Raw genomic sequence first — 16,791 nt, forward strand, 5'->3', positions numbered from 1 at the left:
CTTCCCTCCCTCCCACCCTCTACCCCCCCTCCCTTCCCCTCCCTCCCACCCTCTACCTCCTCTCCCCCCATCCCCCTCCCGCCCTCCCACCCTCTACCTCCCCCTCTCCCTCCCGCCTTCCCTCTCCCCCCTCTACCTCTCCCTCCCTCCCTCCCTCCCTCCCTCCCACCCTCTACATCCTCCCCCTCCCTCCCGCCCTCCCTCTCCCCTCCTCTCTCCAGTCTGTAGATGGTATACAGGAGGTTCTGGTCTACGTAGTGTCCTGGGTAGGTATATCTGTAGCCCTGGTGTGCCTTGCAGCCTGCAGTACCCTACTGTGTTGCCAGGGGGCGCCACAGTCAGACCACAGCACCATACACAGGAATCTGTGGGGCAACCTCTTCATCACCGAACTCATCTTCCTCATTGGGGTAGATAAGACACAGTACAGCGTGAGTAAAATCACACACACACACACACACACACACATACAAACACACACACATCTTCATATGTACATATTCTTATCCATTCCTTTACACTTGTGTGTATTAGATAGTCATTGTGAATTTGTTGATATATTACTGCACTGTCGGAACTAGAAGCACAAGCATTTCGCTACACTCACATTAACATCTGATAACCACGTGTATGTGACCAATAAAATTTGATTTGATGTGACATAGTTTTGTCGCAACATATGAGAGGACAAGACTCAGTACAGAGCTTTTAGTTCTTATGAGAGGACAAGACTCAGTTCAGAGCTTTTAGTTCTTGTGAGAGGTCAAGACTCAGTACAGAGCTTTTAGTTCTTATGAGAGGTCAAGACTCAGTACAGAGCTTTTAGTTCTTATGAGAGGACAAGACTCAGTACAGAGCTTTTAGTTCTTGTGAGAGGTCAAGACTCAGTACAGAGCTTTTAGTTCTTATGAGAGGTCAAGACTCAGTACAGAGCTTTTAGTTCTTGTGAGAGGTCAAGACTCAGTACAGAGCTTTTAGTTCTTACGAGAGGTCAAGACTCAGTTCAGAGCTTTTAGTTCTTACGAGAGGAAAGACTCAGTTCAGAGCTTTTAGTTCTTGTTGATCCAGTCAGTAACTGAAATGTTCCTCAGTGTTTCTTCATGTGTCGTTACTTCAGCAGTATGAAGGGAGGGATTTCTGTCACGCCAATAAAATATTTTGAATTTAATTGAATTCCTTCTCTCCCACCCTCCTCCCCTAACTCTATCCTCCCTCTCTCCCCCTCTCCTCCCCTCTCCTCTCCTCCCCCTCTCCTCCCCCTCCTCCCTTCTCCTCCCCTCTCCTCCCCTCTCCTCTCCTCCCCTCTCCTCCCCTCTCCTCCCCTCTCCTCTCCTCCCCCTCTCCTCCCCTCTCCTCCCCTCTCCTCTCCTCACCTCTCCTCCCCTCTCTAGGTAGCGTGTCCAGTCTTTGCCGGTCTGCTCCATTTCTCCCTGCTCTCTGTGTTCTGTTGGTTATGCCTGGAGGCAGTGGAACTCTACTTACTGCAGGGGGAGCTCTTTGAAGGACGGACCTCTAGGAGGAAGTACTTCTATCTCTGCGGCTACTTCCTGCCAGGGGTGGTCGTGGCCGTCTCCGCCGCCATCGACTACAGGGGCTACGGCACCCGGACCGTGTAAGTGGCAGAGAGTGTGTGGTGGTGGGGGGGTGTGGTGGGGGAGGATGTGTGTGGTGGGGGGAGGATGTGTGTGGTGGGGGAGGATGTGTGTGGTGGTGGGGGAGGATGTGTGTGTGGTGGGGGGAGGATGTGTGTGTGGTGGGGGGATGTGTGTGGTGGGGGAGGATGTGTGTGGTAGGGGGGAGGATGTGTGTGTGTGGGGGGAGGATGTGTGTGGTGGGGGAGGGATGTGTGTGGTGGGGGAGGATGTGTGTGTGGTGGGGGGATGTGTGTGGGGGATGTGTGTGGTGGGGGAGGATGTGTGTGGTGGGGGGAGGATGTGTGTGTGGTGGGGGGAGGATGTGTGTGGTGGGGGGAGGATGTGTGTGTGGTGGGGGGAGGATGTGTGTGGTGGGGGGAATATGTGTGTGTGGTGGGGGGAGGATGTGTGTGTGGTGGGGGGAGGATGTGTGTGGTGGGGGGATGTGTGTGGTGGGGGGGGAGGATGTGTGTGGTGGGGGGAATATGTGTGTGGTGGGGAGGATGTGTGTGGTGGGGGGAGGATGTGTGTGTGGTGGGGGGAGGATGTGTGTGTGGTGGGGGGGAGGATGTGTGTGTGGTGGGGGAGGATGTGTGTGGTGGGGGATGTGTGTGGTGGGGGGAGGATGTGTGTGTGGTGGGGGGGGGGGATGTGTGTGGTGGGGGGAGGATGTGTGTGGTGGGGGAATATGTGTGTGGTGGGGGGAAGATGTGTGTGGTGGGGGGATGTGTGTGGTGGGGGGAGGATGTGTGTGGTGGGGGGAAGATGTGTGTGGTGGGGGGGGGGATGTGTGTGTTGGGGGGGAGGATGTGTGTGGTGGGGGGAATATGTGTGTGGTGGGGAGGATGTGTGTGGTGGGGGGGGATGTGTGTGGTGGGGGGAAGATGTGTGTGGTGGGGGGATGTGTGTGGTGGGGGGAATATGTGTGTGGTGGGGAGGATGTGTGTGGTGGTGGGGGGAGGATGTGTGTGGTGGGGGGAAGATGTGTGTGGTGGGGGGGGATGTGTGTGTTGGGGGGAGGATGTGTGTGGTGGGGGAGGAGGATGTGTGTGGTGGGGGAGGATGTGTGTGGTGGGGGGGGATGTGTGTGGTGGGGGGAGGATGTGTGTGGTGGGGGGGTGAGAGAGGATGTGTGTGGTGGGGGGATGTGTGTGGTGGGGGAGGAGGATGTGTGTGGTGGGGGAGGATGTGTGTGGTGGGGGGGATGTGTGTGGTGGGATGTGTGTGGTGGGGGGATGTGTGTGGTGGGGAGGATGTGTGTGATGGGGGGATGTGTGTGGTGGGATGTGTGTGGTGGGGGGATGTGTGTGGTGGGGAGGATGTGTGTGGTGGGGGAGGATGTGTGTGGTGGGGTGGGATGTGTGTGGTGGGGGAGGATGTGTGTGGTGGGGTGGGATGTGTGTGGTGGGGGATGTGTGTGGGGGGATGTGTGTGGTGGGGAGGAGGATTTGTGTGGTGGGGGGATGTGTGTGATGGGGGGATGTGTGTGGTGGGGGAGGATGTGTGTGGTGGGATGTGTGTGGTGGGGGGATGTGTGTGGGGGGATGTGTGTGGTGGGGGAGGAGGATTTGTGTGGTGGGGGGATGTGTGTGGGGGGGATGTGTGTGATGGGGGGGATGTGTGTGGTGGGATGTGTGTGGTGGGGGGGATGTGTGTGGGGGGATGTGTGTGGTGGGGGAGGACCGTGTAAGTGGCAGAGAGTGTGTGGTGGGGGGGTGTGGTGGGGGGAGGATGTGTGTGGTGGGGAGAGGATGTGTGTGGTGGGGGGAGGATGTGTGTGGTGGTGGGGGAGGATGTGTGTGTGGTGGGGGGAGGATGTGTGTGTGTGGTGGGGGGATGTGTGTGGTGGGGGAGGATGTGTGTGGTGGGGGGAGGATGTGTGTGGTGGGGGGAGGATGTGTGTGTGATGGGGGAGGTGTGTGCGGGGATGTGTGTGGTGGGGGAGGATGTGTGTGGGGGGGGGAGGATGTGTGTTTGGTGGGGGGGGATGTGTGTGGTGGGGGGAGGATGTGTGTGTGGTGGGGGGGGAGGATGTGTGTGTGGTGGGGGGAAGATGTGTGTGGTGGGGGGATGTGTGTGGGGGGATGTGTGTGGTGGGGAGGATGTGTGTGGTGGGGGGATGATGTGTGTGTGGTGGGGGGAGGATGTGTGTGGTGGGGGGGGAGGATGTGTGTGTGGTGGGGGGAGGATGTGTGTGTGGTGGGGGGAAGATGTGTGTGGTGGGGGGGATGTGTGTGGTGGGGGGGAGGATGTGTGTGGTGGGGGGGAATATGTGTGTGGTGGGGGGGATGTGTGTGGTGGGGGGAGGATGTGTGTGGTGGGGGGAGGATGTGTGTGGTGGGGGGAAGATGTGTGTGGTGGGGGGATGTGTGTGGTGGGGGAGGATGTGTGTGGTGGGGGGGGGGAGAATGTGTGTGGTGGGGGGGGATGTGTGTGGTGGGGGAGGAGGATGTGTGTGGTGGGGGAGGATGTGTGTGGTGGGGGGGGATGTGTGTGGTGGGGGGAGGATGTGTGTGGTGGGGGGGGAATATGTGTGTGGTGGGGAGAATGTGTGTGTTGGGGGGAGGATGTGTGTGGTGGGGGAGGAGGATGTGTGTGGTGGGGGAGGATGTGTGTGGTGGGGGGGATGTGTGTGGTGGGGGGAGGATGTGTGTGGTGGGGGGAGGATGTGTGTGGTGGGGGGGGAGGATGTGTGTGGTGGGGGGAGGATGTGTGTGGTGGGGGGAGGATGTGTGTGGTGGGGGGATGTGTGTGGTGGGGGGATGTGTGGTGGGGGAGGATGTGTGTGGTGGGGTGGGATGTGTGTGGTGGGGGGGTGTGTGGGGGATGTGTGTGGTGGGGGAGGAGGATTTGTGTGGTGGGGGGAAGATGTGTGTGGTGGGATGTGTGTGGTGGGGGAGGAGGATTTGTGTGGTGGGGGGGGATGTGTGTGATGGGGGGGATGTGTGTGGTGGGATGTGTGTGGTGGGGGGAGGATGTGTGTGGTGGGGGGAGGATGTGTGTGGTGGGGGGGGGAGGATGTGTGTGGTGGGGAAGGATGTGTGTGGTGGGGGGGGAGGATGTGTGTGGTGGGGGGAGGATGCGTGTGGTGGGGGAGGATTTTTGTGGTGGGGGGATGTGTGTGGTGGGGGGATGTGTGTGGTGGGGGGAGGATGTGTGTGGTGGGGGGGGAGGATGTGCGTGGTGGGGGGAGGATGTGTGTGGTGGGGGGATGTGTGTGGTGGGGGGATGTGTGTGTGGTGGGGGGAGGATGTGTGTGGTGGGGGGAGGATGTGTGTGGTGGGGGGATGTGTGTGGTGGGGGGGGATGTGTGTGTGGTGGGGGGAGGATGTGTGTGGTGGGGGGAGGATGTGTGTGGTGGGGGGGGATGTGTGTGGTGGGGGGGGATGTGTGTGGTGGGGGGAGGATGTGTGTGGTGGGGGGAGGATGTGTGTGGTGGGGGGAGGATGTGTGTGGTGGGGGGAGGATGTGTGTGGTGGGGGGAGGATTTGTGTGGTGGGGGGGGAGGATGTGTGTGGTGGGGGGAGGATGTGTGTGGTGGGGGGGGATGTGTGTGGTGGGGGGAGGATGTGTGTGGTGGGGGAGGATGTGTGTGGTGGGGGGAGGATGTGTGTGGTGGGGGGAGGATGTGTGTGGTGGGGGGAGGATGTGTGTGGTGGGGGGAAGATGTGTGTGGTGGGGGGATGTGTGTGTTGGGGGAGGATGTGTGTGGTGGGGGAGGAGGATGTGTGTGGTGGGGGAGGATGTGTGTGGTGGGGGGATGTGTGTGGTGGGGGGAGGATGTGTGTGGTGGGGGGTGGGAGAGGATGTGTGTGGTGGGGGGGGATGTGTGTGGTGGGGGAGGAGGATGTGTGTGGTGGGGGGAGGATGTGTGTGGTGGGGGGGGATGTGTGTGGTGGGATGTGTGTGGTGGGGGGATGTGTGTGGTGGGGAGGATGTGTGTGATGGGGGGATGTGTGTGGTGGGATGTGTGTGGTGGGGGGATGTGTGTGGTGGGGAGGATGTGTGTGGTGGGGGGAGGATGTGTGTGGTGGGGTGGGATGTGTGTGGTGGGGGGAGGATGTGTGTGGTGGGGTGGGATGTGTGTGGTGGGGGGATGTGTGTGGGGGGATGTGTGTGGTGGGGAGGAGGATTTGTGTGGTGGGGGGATGTGTGTGATGGGGGGATGTGTGTGGTGGGGGAGGATGTGTGTGGTGGGATGTGTGTGGTGGGGGGGGATGTGTGTGGGGGGGGTGTGTGGTGGGGAGGAGGATTTGTGTGGTGGGGGGGGATGTGTGTGTGGGGGGATGTGTGTGGTGGGGAGGAGGATTTGTGTGGTGGGGGGATGTGTGTGATGGGGGGGATGTGTGTGGTGGGATGTGTGTGGTGGGGGGGATGTGTGTGGGGGATGTGTGTGGTGGGGGAGGACCGTGTAAGTGGCAGAGAGTGTGTGGTGGGGGGGGTGTGGTGGGGGGGAGGATGTGTGTGGTGGGGAGAGGATGTGTGTGGTGGGGGGAGGATGTGTGTGGTGGTGGGGGAGGATGTGTGTGTGGTGGGGGGAGGATGTGTGTGTGGTGGGGGGATGTGTGTGGTGGGGGAGGATGTGTGTGGTGGGGGGAGGATGTGTGTGGTGGGGGGGAGGATGTGTGTGTGATGGGGGGAGGTGTGTGCGGGGATGTGTGTGGTGGGGGAGGATGTGTGTGGTGGGGGGAGGATGTGTGTTTGGTGGGGGGGGGATGTGTGTGGTGGGGGGGAGGATGTGTGTGTGGTGGGGGGGAGGATGTGTGTGTGGTGGGGGGAAGATGTGTGTGGTGGGGGGGGGATGTGTGTGGGGGGATGTGTGTGGTGGGGAGGATGTGTGTGGTGGGGGGGGATGATGTGTGTGTGGTGGGGGGAGGATGTGTGTGGTGGGGGGGGAGGATGTGTGTGGTGGGGGGAGGATGTGTGTGTGGTGGGGGGAGGATGTGTGTGGTGGGGGGAGGATGTGTGTGTGGTGGGGGGGAGGATGTGTGTGTGGTGGGGGGAAGATGTGTGTGGTGGGGGGGGATGTGTGTGGTGGGGGGGGAGGATGTGTGTGGTGGGGGGGGAATATGTGTGTGGTGGGGGGGATGTGTGTGGTGGGGGGGGAGGATGTGTGTGGTGGGGGGAGGATGTGTGTGGTGGGGGGGGAAGATGTGTGTGGTGGGGGGGGATGTGTGTGGTGGGGGGGAGGATGTGTGTGGTGGGGGGAGAATGTGTGTGGTGGGGGGATGTGTGTGTTGGGGGGAGGATGTGTGTGGTGGGGGAGGAGGATGTGTGTGGTGGGGGAGGATGTGTGTGGTGGGGGGATGTGTGTGGGGGGGGGAGGATGTGTGTGGTGGGGGGGGAATATGTGTGTGGTGGGGAGAATGTGTGTGTTGGGGGGAGGATGTGTGTGGTGGGGAGGAGGATGTGTGTGGTGGGGGAGGATGTGTGTGGTGGGGGGGATGTGTGTGGTGGGGGGAGGATGTGTGTGGTGGGGGGAGGATGTGGGTGGTGGGGGGAGGATGTGTGTGGTGGGGGGGGAGGATGTGTGTGGTGGGGGGAGGATGTGTGTGGTGGGGGGATGTGTGTGGTGGGGGGGGATGTGTGGTGGGGGGAGGATGTGTGTGGTGGGGTGGGATGTGTGTGGTGGGGGGATGTGTGTGGGGGGATGTGTGTGGTGGGGGAGGAGGATTTGTGTGGTGGGGGAAGATGTGTGTGGTGGGATGTGTGTGGTGGGGGAGGAGGATTTGTGTGGTGGGGGGATGTGTGTGATGGGGGGGATGTGTGTGGTGGGATGTGTGTGGTGGGGGGATGTGTGTGGTGGGGGGAGGATGTGTGTGGTGGGGGGAGGATGTGTGTGGTGGGGAAGGATGTGTGTGGTGGGGGGAGGATGTGTGTGGTGGGGGAGGATGCGTGTGGTGGGGGAGGATTTTTGTGGTGGGGGGAGGATGTGTGTGGTGGGGGGAAGATGTGTGTGGGGGGGGGATGTGTGTGGTGGGGGAGGATGTGTGTGGTGGGGGGGGAGAATGTGTGTGGTGGGGGGGGATGTGTGTGTTGGGGGGAGGATGTGTGTGGTGGGGGAGGAGGATGTGTGTGGTGGGGGAGGATGTGTGTGGTGGGGGGGGATGTGTGTGGTGGGGGGAGGATGTGTGTGGTGGGGGGGGGGAATATGTGTGTGGTGGGGAGAATGTGTGTGTTGGGGGGAGGATGTGTGTGGTGGGGGAGGAGGATGTGTGTGGTGGGGGAGGATGTGTGTGGTGGGGGGATGTGTGTGGTGGGGGGAGGATGTGTGTGGTGGGGGGAGGATGTGTGTGGTGGGGGGAGGATGTGTGTGGTGGGGGGGGAGGATGTGTGTGGTGGGGGGAGGATGTGTGTGGTGGGGGGATGTGTGTGGTGGGGGGATGTGTGGTGGGGGAGGATGTGTGTGGGGGTGGGATGTGTGTGGTGGGGGGATGTGTGTGGGGGGATGTGTGTGGTGGGGGAGGAGGATTTGTGTGGTGGGGGAAGATGTGTGTGGTGGGATGTGTGTGGTGGGGGAGGAGGATTTGTGTGGTGGGGGGGGATGTGTGTGATGGGGGGATGTGTGTGGTGGGATGTGTGTGGTGGGGGGATGTGTGTGGTGGGGGGAGGATGTGTGTGGTGGGGGGAGGATGTGTGTGGTGGGGAAGGATGTGTGTGGTGGGGGGAGGATGTGTGTGGTGGGGGGAGGATTTTTGTGGTGGGGGGAGGATGTGTGTGGTGGGGGGATGTGTGTGGTGGGGGAGGATGTGTGTGGTGGGGGGAGGATGTGCGTGGTGGGGGGAGGATGTGTGTGGTGGGGGGATGTGTGTGGTGGGGGGGGGATGTGTGTGTGGTGGGGGGAGGATGTGTGTGGTGGGGGGAGGATGTGTGTGGTGGGGGGATGTGTGTGGTGGGGGGGGGGATGTGTGTGTGGTGGGGGGAGGATGTGTGTGGTGGGGGGAGGATGTGTGTGGTGGGGGGATGTGTGTGGTGGGGTGGAGGATGTGTGTGGTGGGGGGAGGATGTGTGTGGTGGGGGGAGGATGTGTGTGGTGGGGGGAGGATGTGTGTGGTGGGGGGGGATGTGTGTGGTGGGGGGAGGATGTGTGTGGTGGGGGGAGGATGTGTGTGGTGGGGGGAGGATGTGTGTGGGGGGAGGATGTGTGTGGTGGGGGGAGGATGTGTGTGGGGGGAGGATGTGTGTGGTGGGGGGAGGATGTGTGTGGTGGGGGGAGGATGTGTGTGGGGGGAGGATGTGTGTGGGGGGAGGATGTGTGTGGTGGGGGGAGGATGTGTGTGGGGGGAGGATGTGTGTGGTGGGGGGAGGATGTGTGTGGTGGGGGGGGAGGATGTGTGTGGTGGGGGGGGAGGATGTGTGTGGGGGGGGAGGATGTGTGTGGTGGGGGGAGGATGTGTGTGGTGGGGGGAGGATGTGTGTGGTGGGGGGGGAGGATGTGTGTGGTGGGGGGGGAGGATGTGTGTGGTGGGGGGGAAGATGTGTGTGTGAGTATTGATTTGAAATCTCTGCTGTATTGTGTGTGTGTGTGTGTGTGTGTGTGTGTGTGTGTGTGTGTGTGTGTGTGTGTGTGTGTGTGTGTAGGTGTTGGCTGCAGATGGACAACTACTTCATCTGGAGTTTCCTGGGTCCTGTATCTGTCATTATAATGGTGAGACAAACACACATACTCTCACATGTGAGCACACACATACACATGAGTTTGACCTCTCACCTCTGACCCTGTGACCCCCAGCTGAACCTGGTGGTCTTGGTGATGACTCTTCACAAGATGGTGCACAGCTCCTCCGCCCTCAAACCCGACTCCAGTCGTCACGACAACCTCAGGTGAGCCCCGCCCCCTGGCACATATGTGACAGGCATGATTGGTTGTTTGTTTTGGGCAGGGAGGGACACAGAGGCTCATGGGAAGGGGTAGAAACAGGAAGAAGTAACAGAGGACACAAATAGTGAAAAGTAGAAGAGGCTAAAAAAGTTGTGTCAAAATAACATGACATCTTCTCCTTCTGCTTCCTCCCTAACCCCCACCTCCCTCTCTCTCTCTCCTCCCTAACCCCCACCCCCCCCTCTCTCTCCCCCCTAACCCCCACCTCCCTCTCTCTCTCTTTCCCCTAACCCCCACCCCCTCTCTCTCTCTCCCCCTAACCCCCACCTCCCTCTCTCTCTCTCTCCCCCCTAACCCCTCCCTCTCTCTCTCCCCCCTAATCCCTCCCTCTCTCTCTCTCCCTAACCCCCACCTCCCTCTCTCTCTCTCTTCCCTAACCCCCACCTCCCTCTCTCTCTCTCCCCCCTAACCCCCACCTCCCTCTCTCTCTCCCCCTAACCCCCACCTCCCTCTCTCTCTCTCCTCCCTAACCCCCACCTCCCTCTCTCTCTCTCCTCCCTAACCCCCACCCCCCGCTCTCTCTCTCCCCCTAACCCCCTCTCTCTCTCTCTCCCCCCTAACCCCCCACCCCCCTCTCTCTCTCCTCCCCCTAACCACCACCTCCCTCTCTCTCTCTCCCCCCTAATCCCCACCTCTCTCTCTCTCTCTCCTCCCTCACCCCCACCTCCCTCTCTCTCCCCCCTAACCCCCCACCTCCCTAACCCCCACCCCCTCTTTCTCCTCCATGCCTCTAAACCTCTCCCCATCTCCCTCTAATCTCTTCCTCCCTCCTCTCTCCCTCTCCTCTTCCTCCCCCTCCCTCCTCTCTCCCTCTCCTCTTTCTCCCTCTCTACAGAGCGTGGACTGTGGGTTCGCTCACACTCCTCTTCCTCCTGGTGGTGACCTGGTCTCTGGGGCTCGTCTTCCTCTCATCTCCCTCTCTCCTCCTCTCCTACCTCTTCTCCTCCCTTAACACGGCCCAGGCTCTACTCATCACAATACTGTTCTGTACACTCACTAGGAAGGTAGGTGGGGTCTCAATACTGTCCTGTACACTCACTAGGAAGGTAGGTGGGGTCTCAATACTGTCCTGTACACTCACTAGGAAGGTAGGTGGGGTCTCAGTACTGTCCTGTACACTCACTAGGAAGGTAGGTGGGGTCTCAATACTGTCCTGTACACTCACTAGGAAGGTAGGTGGGGTCTCAATACTGTCCTGTACACTCACTAGGAAGGTAGGTGGGGTCTCAATACTGTCCTGTACACTCACTAGGAAGGTAGGTGGGGTCTCAATACTGTGTGTACACTCACTAGGAAGGTAGGTGGGGTCTCAATACTGTCCTGTACACTCACTAGGAAGGTAGGTGGGGTCTCAATACTGTCCTGTACACTCACTAGGAAGGTAGGTGGGGTCTCAATACTGTTCTGTACACTCACTAGGAAGGTAGGTGGGGTCTCAATACTGTTCTGTACACTCACTAGGAAGGTAGGTGGGGTCTCAATACTGTCCTGTACACTCACTAGGAAGGTAGGTGGGGTCTCAATACTGTCCTGTACACTCACTAGGAAGGTAGGTGGGGTCTCAATACTGTTCTGTACACTCACTAGGAAGGTAGGTGGGGTCTCAATACTGTCTGTACACTCACTAGGAAGGTAGGTGGGGTCTCAATACTGTCTGTACACTCACTAGGAAGGTAGGTGGGGTCTCAATACTGTCTCTCACCAGGAAGAGGTGGGGTCTCAGTACTGTCCTGTACACTCACTAGGAAGGTAGGTGGGGTCTCAATACTGTCTGTACACTCACTAGGAAGGTAGGTGGGGTCTCAATACTGTCTGTACACTCACTAGGAAGGTAGGTGGGGTCTCAATACTGTCTCTCACCAGGAAGAGGTGGGGTCTCAGTACTGTCTCTCACCAGGAAGAGGTGGGGTCTCAGTACTGTCTCTCACCAGGAAGAGGTGTGGTCTCAGTACTGTCTCTCACCAGGAAGAGGTGTGGTCTCAGTACTGTCTCTCACCAGGAAGAGGTGGGGTCTCAGTACTGTCTCTCACCAGGAAGAGGTGGGGTCTCAGTACTGTCTCTCACCAGGAAGAGGTGGGGTCTCAGTACTGTCTCTCACCAGGAAGAGGTGTGGTCTCAGTACTGTCTCTCACCAGGAAGAGGTGGGGTCTCAGTACTGTCTCTCACCAGGAAGAGGTGGGGTCTCAGTACTGTCTCTCACCAGGAAGAGGTGGGGTCTCAGTACTGTCTCTCACCAGGAAGAGGTGGGGTCTCAGTACTGTCTCTCACCAGGAAGAGGTGGGGTCTCAGTACTGTCTCTCACCAGGAAGAGGTGGGGTCTCAGTACTGTCTGTCACCAGGAAGAGGTGGGGTCTCAGTACTGTCTGTCACCAGGAAGAGGTGGGGTCTCAGTACTGTCTGTCACCAGGAAGAGGTGGGGTCTCAGTACTGTCTGTCACCAGGAAGAGGTGGGGTCTCAGTACTGTCTGTCACCAGGAAGAGGTGGGGTCTCAGTACTGTCTCTCACCAGGAAGAGGTGGGGTCTCAGTACTGTCTCTCACCAGGAAGAGGTGGGGTCTCAGTACTGTCTCTCACCAGGAAGAGGTGGGGTCTCAGTACTGTCTGTCACCAGGAAGAGGTGGGGTCTCAGTACTGTCTGTCACCAGGAAGAGGTGGGGTCTCAGTACTGTCTGTCACCAGGAAGAGGTGGGGTCTCAGTACTGTCTGTCACCAGGAAGAGGTGGGGTCTCAGTACTGTCTGTCACCAGGAAGAGGTGGGGTCTCAGTACTGTCTGTCACCAGGAAGAGGTGGGGTCTCAGTACTGTCTCTCACCAGGTAGAGGTGGGGTCTCAGTACTGTCTCTCACCAGGTAGAGGTGGGGTCTCAGTACTGTCTCTCACCAGGAAGAGGTGTGGTCTCAGTACTGTCTGTCACCAGGAAGAGGTTGGGTCTCAGTACTGTCTGTCACCAGGAAGAGGTGGGGTCTCAGTACTGTCTCTCACCAGGAAGAGGTGGGGTCTCAGTACTGTCTGTCACCAGGAAGAGGTGGGGCTGATCATGTATTGTATTATATTTGTGTGTCAGTGTATATGGTGTGTTCATGTTTGTCCAGGGCCATAAGGACTATGGGAAGTGTGTGCGTCACTCCCAATGCTGTGACTGTTCCTCCACCACCAGTTCACCTGGCTCTGTGAAGGGCGCCGCCCTACGGGCCAACAGCCGCTACTGCAGTGCCAACCAGGCACGCAGGGCTACTGCTAACAGACAGGTACACACACACACACACACACACAACAGCACGCAGGGCTACTGCTAACAGACAGGTACACCCACACACACACACACAACAGCACGCAGGGCTACTGCTAACACACAGGTACACATACCTTAAATGATTTAGATGCACTATTGTAAAGTGGCTGTTCCACTGGATGTCATAAGGTGAATTCACCAATTTGTAAGTCGCTCTGGATAAGAGCGTCTGCCAAATGACTTAAATGTAAATGTAAATGTAAAATGTACACACACTAACAGAATGGTACACAAGCACACAGTGACTTCCTGATGAAAGCTATTAGTGTGTTGTAAACCAAGTGTGTGTGTGTGTGTGTGTGTGTGTGTGTGTGTGTGTGTGTTGCGCGCGTGTGTGTGTGTGTGTGTGTGTGTGTGTGTGTGTGTGTGTGTGTGCGTGCGTGCGTGCGTGCGCGTGTGTGTGTGTGTGTGTGTGTGCGTGTGTGCGTGCGCGTGTGTGTGTGTGTGTGTGTGTGTGTGCGTGTGTGTGTGTGTGTGTGTGTGTTGCAGAGTCGCATTAGGAGGATGTGGAACGATACAGTGCGCAGACAGACTGAGTCTTCCTTCATAGCTGCTGATGTCAACACCACACCTACACTCAACAGAGGTCAGTCCTCTCCTCCTTCTCATCCTCCTCTCCTCTAGTCCTCTCCTCCAGTCCTCTCCTCCTTCTCATCCTCCTCTCCTCTAGCCCTCTCCTCCTTCTCATCCTCCTCTCCTAGCCCTCTCCTCCTTCTCATCCTCCTCTCCTCTAGCCCTCTCCTCCTTCTCATCCTCCTCTCCTCTAGTCCTCTCCTCCAGTCCTCTCCTCCTTCTCATCCTCCTCTCCTCTAGTCCTCTCCTCCTTCTCATCCTCCTCTCCTCTAGCCCTCTCCTCCTTCTCATCCTCCTCTCCTCTAGCCCTCTCCTCCTTCTCATCCTCCTCTCCTCTAGCCCTCTCCTCCTTCTCATCCTCCTCTCCTCTAGCCCTCTCCTCCTTCTCATCCTCCTCTCCTCTAGCCCTCTCCTCCTTCTCATCCTCCTCTCCTCTAGCCCTCTCCTCCTTCTCATCCTCCTCTCCTCTAGCCCTCTCCTCCTTCTCATCCTCCTCTCCTCTAGCCCTCTCCTCCTTCTCATCCTCCTCTCCTCTAGCCCTCTCCTCATCCTCTCCTCCTCTAGCCCTCTCCTCCTTCTCATCCTCTCCTCCTCTAGCCCTCTCCTCCTTCTCATCCTCTCCTCCTCTAGCCCTCTCCTCCTTCGCATCCTCCTCTCCTAGCCCTCTCCTCCTTCGCATCCTCCTCTCCTAGCCCTCTCCTCCTTCTAATCCTCCTCTCCTCTAGTCCTCTCCTCCAGTCCTCTCCTCTAGTCCTCTCCTCTAGTCCTCTCCTCCTTCTCATCCTCCTCTCCTAGCCCTCTCCTCCTTCTCATCCTCCTCTTTTAGCCCTCTCCTCCTTCTCATCCTCCTCTCCTCTAGTTCTCTCCTCCAGTCCTCTCCTCCTCCACATCCCCCTCTCCTCTACTCCTCTCCTCTAGTCCTCTCCTCTAGTCCTCTCCTCCAGTCCTCTCCTCTACTCCTTTCCTCTAGTCCTCTCCCCTCTCCTCCAGTCCTCTCCTCCATTCTATCTTCTCTCCCCCTCATCCTCTTTTCCTCTAGTCCTCTCCTCTAGTCCTCTCCTCTACTCCTCTCCTCTAGTCCTCTCCTCTACTCCTCTCCTCTAGTCCTCTCCTCCTCTCCTCTAGTCCTCTCCTCTACTCCTCTCCTCTAGTCCTCTCCTCTCCTCCTCTCCTCTAGTCCTCTCCTCCAGTCCTCTCCTCCAGTCCTCTCCTCCAGTCCTCTCCTCCAGTCCTCTCCTCCTCATCCTCTTTTCCTCTAGTCCTCTCCTCTACTCCTCTCCTCTAGTCCTCTCCTCTCCTCCTCTCCTCTACTCCTCTCCTCTAGTCCTCTCCTCTACTCCTCTCCTCTAGTCCTCTCCTCCTCTCCTCTAGTCCTCTCCTCTACTCCTCTCCTCTAGTCCTCTCCTCTACTCCTCTCCTCTAGTCCTCTCCTCCAGTCCTCTCCTCCAGTCCTCTCCTCCATTCTATCTTCTCTCCTCCTCATCCTCTTTTCCTCTGGTTCTCTCCTCTTTCTTCCCCTATTTTGTGTTCTGTTCTTTTAGCGTCTTTCCTTAACTCTCCTCTCCCCCCCCTCTCTCTCTCTCTCTCTCTCTCCCCTCTCCCCCCCCTCTCTCCCCCTCTCTCTCACTCCCTCTCTCCCCTCTCCCTCTCTCCCTCTCTCCCCCTCTCCCTCTCTCCCCCTCTCTCTCACTCCCTCTCTCCCCCTCTCCCTCTCTCCCTCTCTCCCCCTCTCCCTCTCTCCCCCTCTCCCTCTCTCCCCCTCTCTCTCTCTCCCCTTCTCCCTCTCTCCCTCTCTCCCCCTCTCTCCCCCTCTTTCTCACTCCCCCTCTCCCCCTCTCTCTCTCTCCCCTCTCCCCCTCTCTCCCCCTCTCTCTCACTCCCTCTCTCCCTCTCTCCCCCTCTCTCCCCCTCTCCCTCTCCCCCCTCTCTCTCTCCCCCTCTCTCCCCCTCTCCCTCTCTCCCCCCTCTCTCCCCCTCTCCCCCTCTCTCCCTCTCTCCCTCTCCCCCTCTCCCTCTCTCCCCCTCTCTCTCTCTCCCCCTCTCCCCCTCTCTCCCTCTCTCTAGTTGGCCTGGGTAACCATTTCCTGACTAACCCAGTGTTACAGACTCACCCTAGAGTCTCTCCTTATGACAGCCTACTGGCTCAGGGCTACAGCCAGCCCTCCCCTGGCCTCTTCACCTCTACTGGTACATCTCTCTATCTGTATATCTATCTGTATATCTATCTATCTGTATATCTATCTGTATATCTATCTGTATATATATCTGTATATCTATCTGTATATCTATCTGTATATATATCTGTATATCTATCTGTATATATATCTGTATATCTATCTATCTGTACATCTATCTATCTATCCATCTCTCTGTGTCTGTCTGTCTGTCTGCCTGTCTGTTTGTCTGTCTCTGACGGTCTCTCTCTCTCTGTCTCTCTCTTTGTCTCTCTCTCTATCTCACTACCTGTGTGTCTGTCTCTCTGATGGTCTCTCTCTCTCTGTCTCACTCTCTCTTTGTCTCTGTCTCTATCTCACTACCTGTCTGTCTGTCTCTCTATCTCACTACCTGTCTGTCTGCCTCTCTATCTCACTACCTGTCTGTCTCTCTCTCTATCTCACTACCTGTGTGTCTCTCTATCTCACTACCTGTCTGTCTGTCTCTCTATCTCACTACCTGTCTGTCTCTCTATCTCACTACCTGTCTGTCTCTCTCTCACTACATGTCTGTCTCTCTCTCTATCTCACTACCGGTCTGTCTCTCTGTCTATCTCACTACCTGTCTGTCTCTCTCTCTATCTCACTACCTGTCTGTCTGTCTCTCTATCTCACTACCTGTCTGTCTGCCTCTCTATCTCACTACCTGTCTGTCTGTCTCTCTATCTCACTACCTGTCTGTCTCTCTATCTCACTACCTGTCTGTCTCTCTATCTCACTACCTGTCTGTCTCTCTATCTCACTACCTGTCTCTCTCTCTCTCTCTCTCTCTCTCTCTACCTGTCTGTCTCTCTCTCTCTATCTCACTACCTGTCTGTCTCTCTATCTCACTACCTGTCTGTCTCTCTATCTCACTACCTGTCTGTCTCTATCTCACTACCTGTCTGTCTGTCTCTCTATCTCACTACCTGTCTGTCTGTCTCTCTATCTCACTACCTGTCTGTCTCTCTATCTCACTACCTGTCTGTCTCTCTATCTCACTACCTGTCTGTCTCTCTATCTCACTACCTGTCTGTCTCTATCTCACTACCTGTCTATCTCACTACCTGTCTGTCTGCTCTATCTCACTACCTGTCTGTCTCTCTATCTCACTACCTGTCTGTCTCTCTATCTCACTACCTGTCTGTCTCTCTATCTCACTACCTGTCTCTCTCTATCTCACTACCTGTCTGTCTCTCTATCTCACTACCTGTCTGT

At 57.8% G+C, this 16,791-nt stretch overlaps 1 protein-coding gene across 1 annotated transcript in view; it reads left to right on the forward strand.

Moving 5' to 3' along the window:
- The window catches only part of LOC135534687 (adhesion G protein-coupled receptor L1-like), a gene marked incomplete at both ends in the record, with an annotated part of 31,113 nt that extends 15,545 nt beyond the window's left edge, over positions 1 to 15,568 (forward strand). The window contains 8 exons of the mRNA XM_064961599.1: positions 222 to 431; positions 1,392 to 1,612; positions 9,216 to 9,282; positions 9,367 to 9,458; positions 10,352 to 10,520; positions 12,609 to 12,764; positions 13,298 to 13,394; positions 15,446 to 15,568. Of these exons, the coding sequence (XP_064817671.1) occupies positions 222 to 431; positions 1,392 to 1,612; positions 9,216 to 9,282; positions 9,367 to 9,458; positions 10,352 to 10,520; positions 12,609 to 12,764; positions 13,298 to 13,394; positions 15,446 to 15,568 (1,135 nt within the window). The remainder of the gene's footprint in view (positions 1 to 221; positions 432 to 1,391; positions 1,613 to 9,215; positions 9,283 to 9,366; positions 9,459 to 10,351; positions 10,521 to 12,608; positions 12,765 to 13,297; positions 13,395 to 15,445) is intronic.
- Positions 15,569 to 16,791: the final 1,223 nt, after the last annotated feature.

This window comes from Oncorhynchus masou, unplaced genomic scaffold (genome assembly GCF_036934945.1).
Source record: "Oncorhynchus masou masou isolate Uvic2021 unplaced genomic scaffold, UVic_Omas_1.1 unplaced_scaffold_3811, whole genome shotgun sequence".
In the NCBI taxonomy this organism is placed as follows: domain Eukaryota; kingdom Metazoa; phylum Chordata; class Actinopteri; order Salmoniformes; family Salmonidae; genus Oncorhynchus; species Oncorhynchus masou.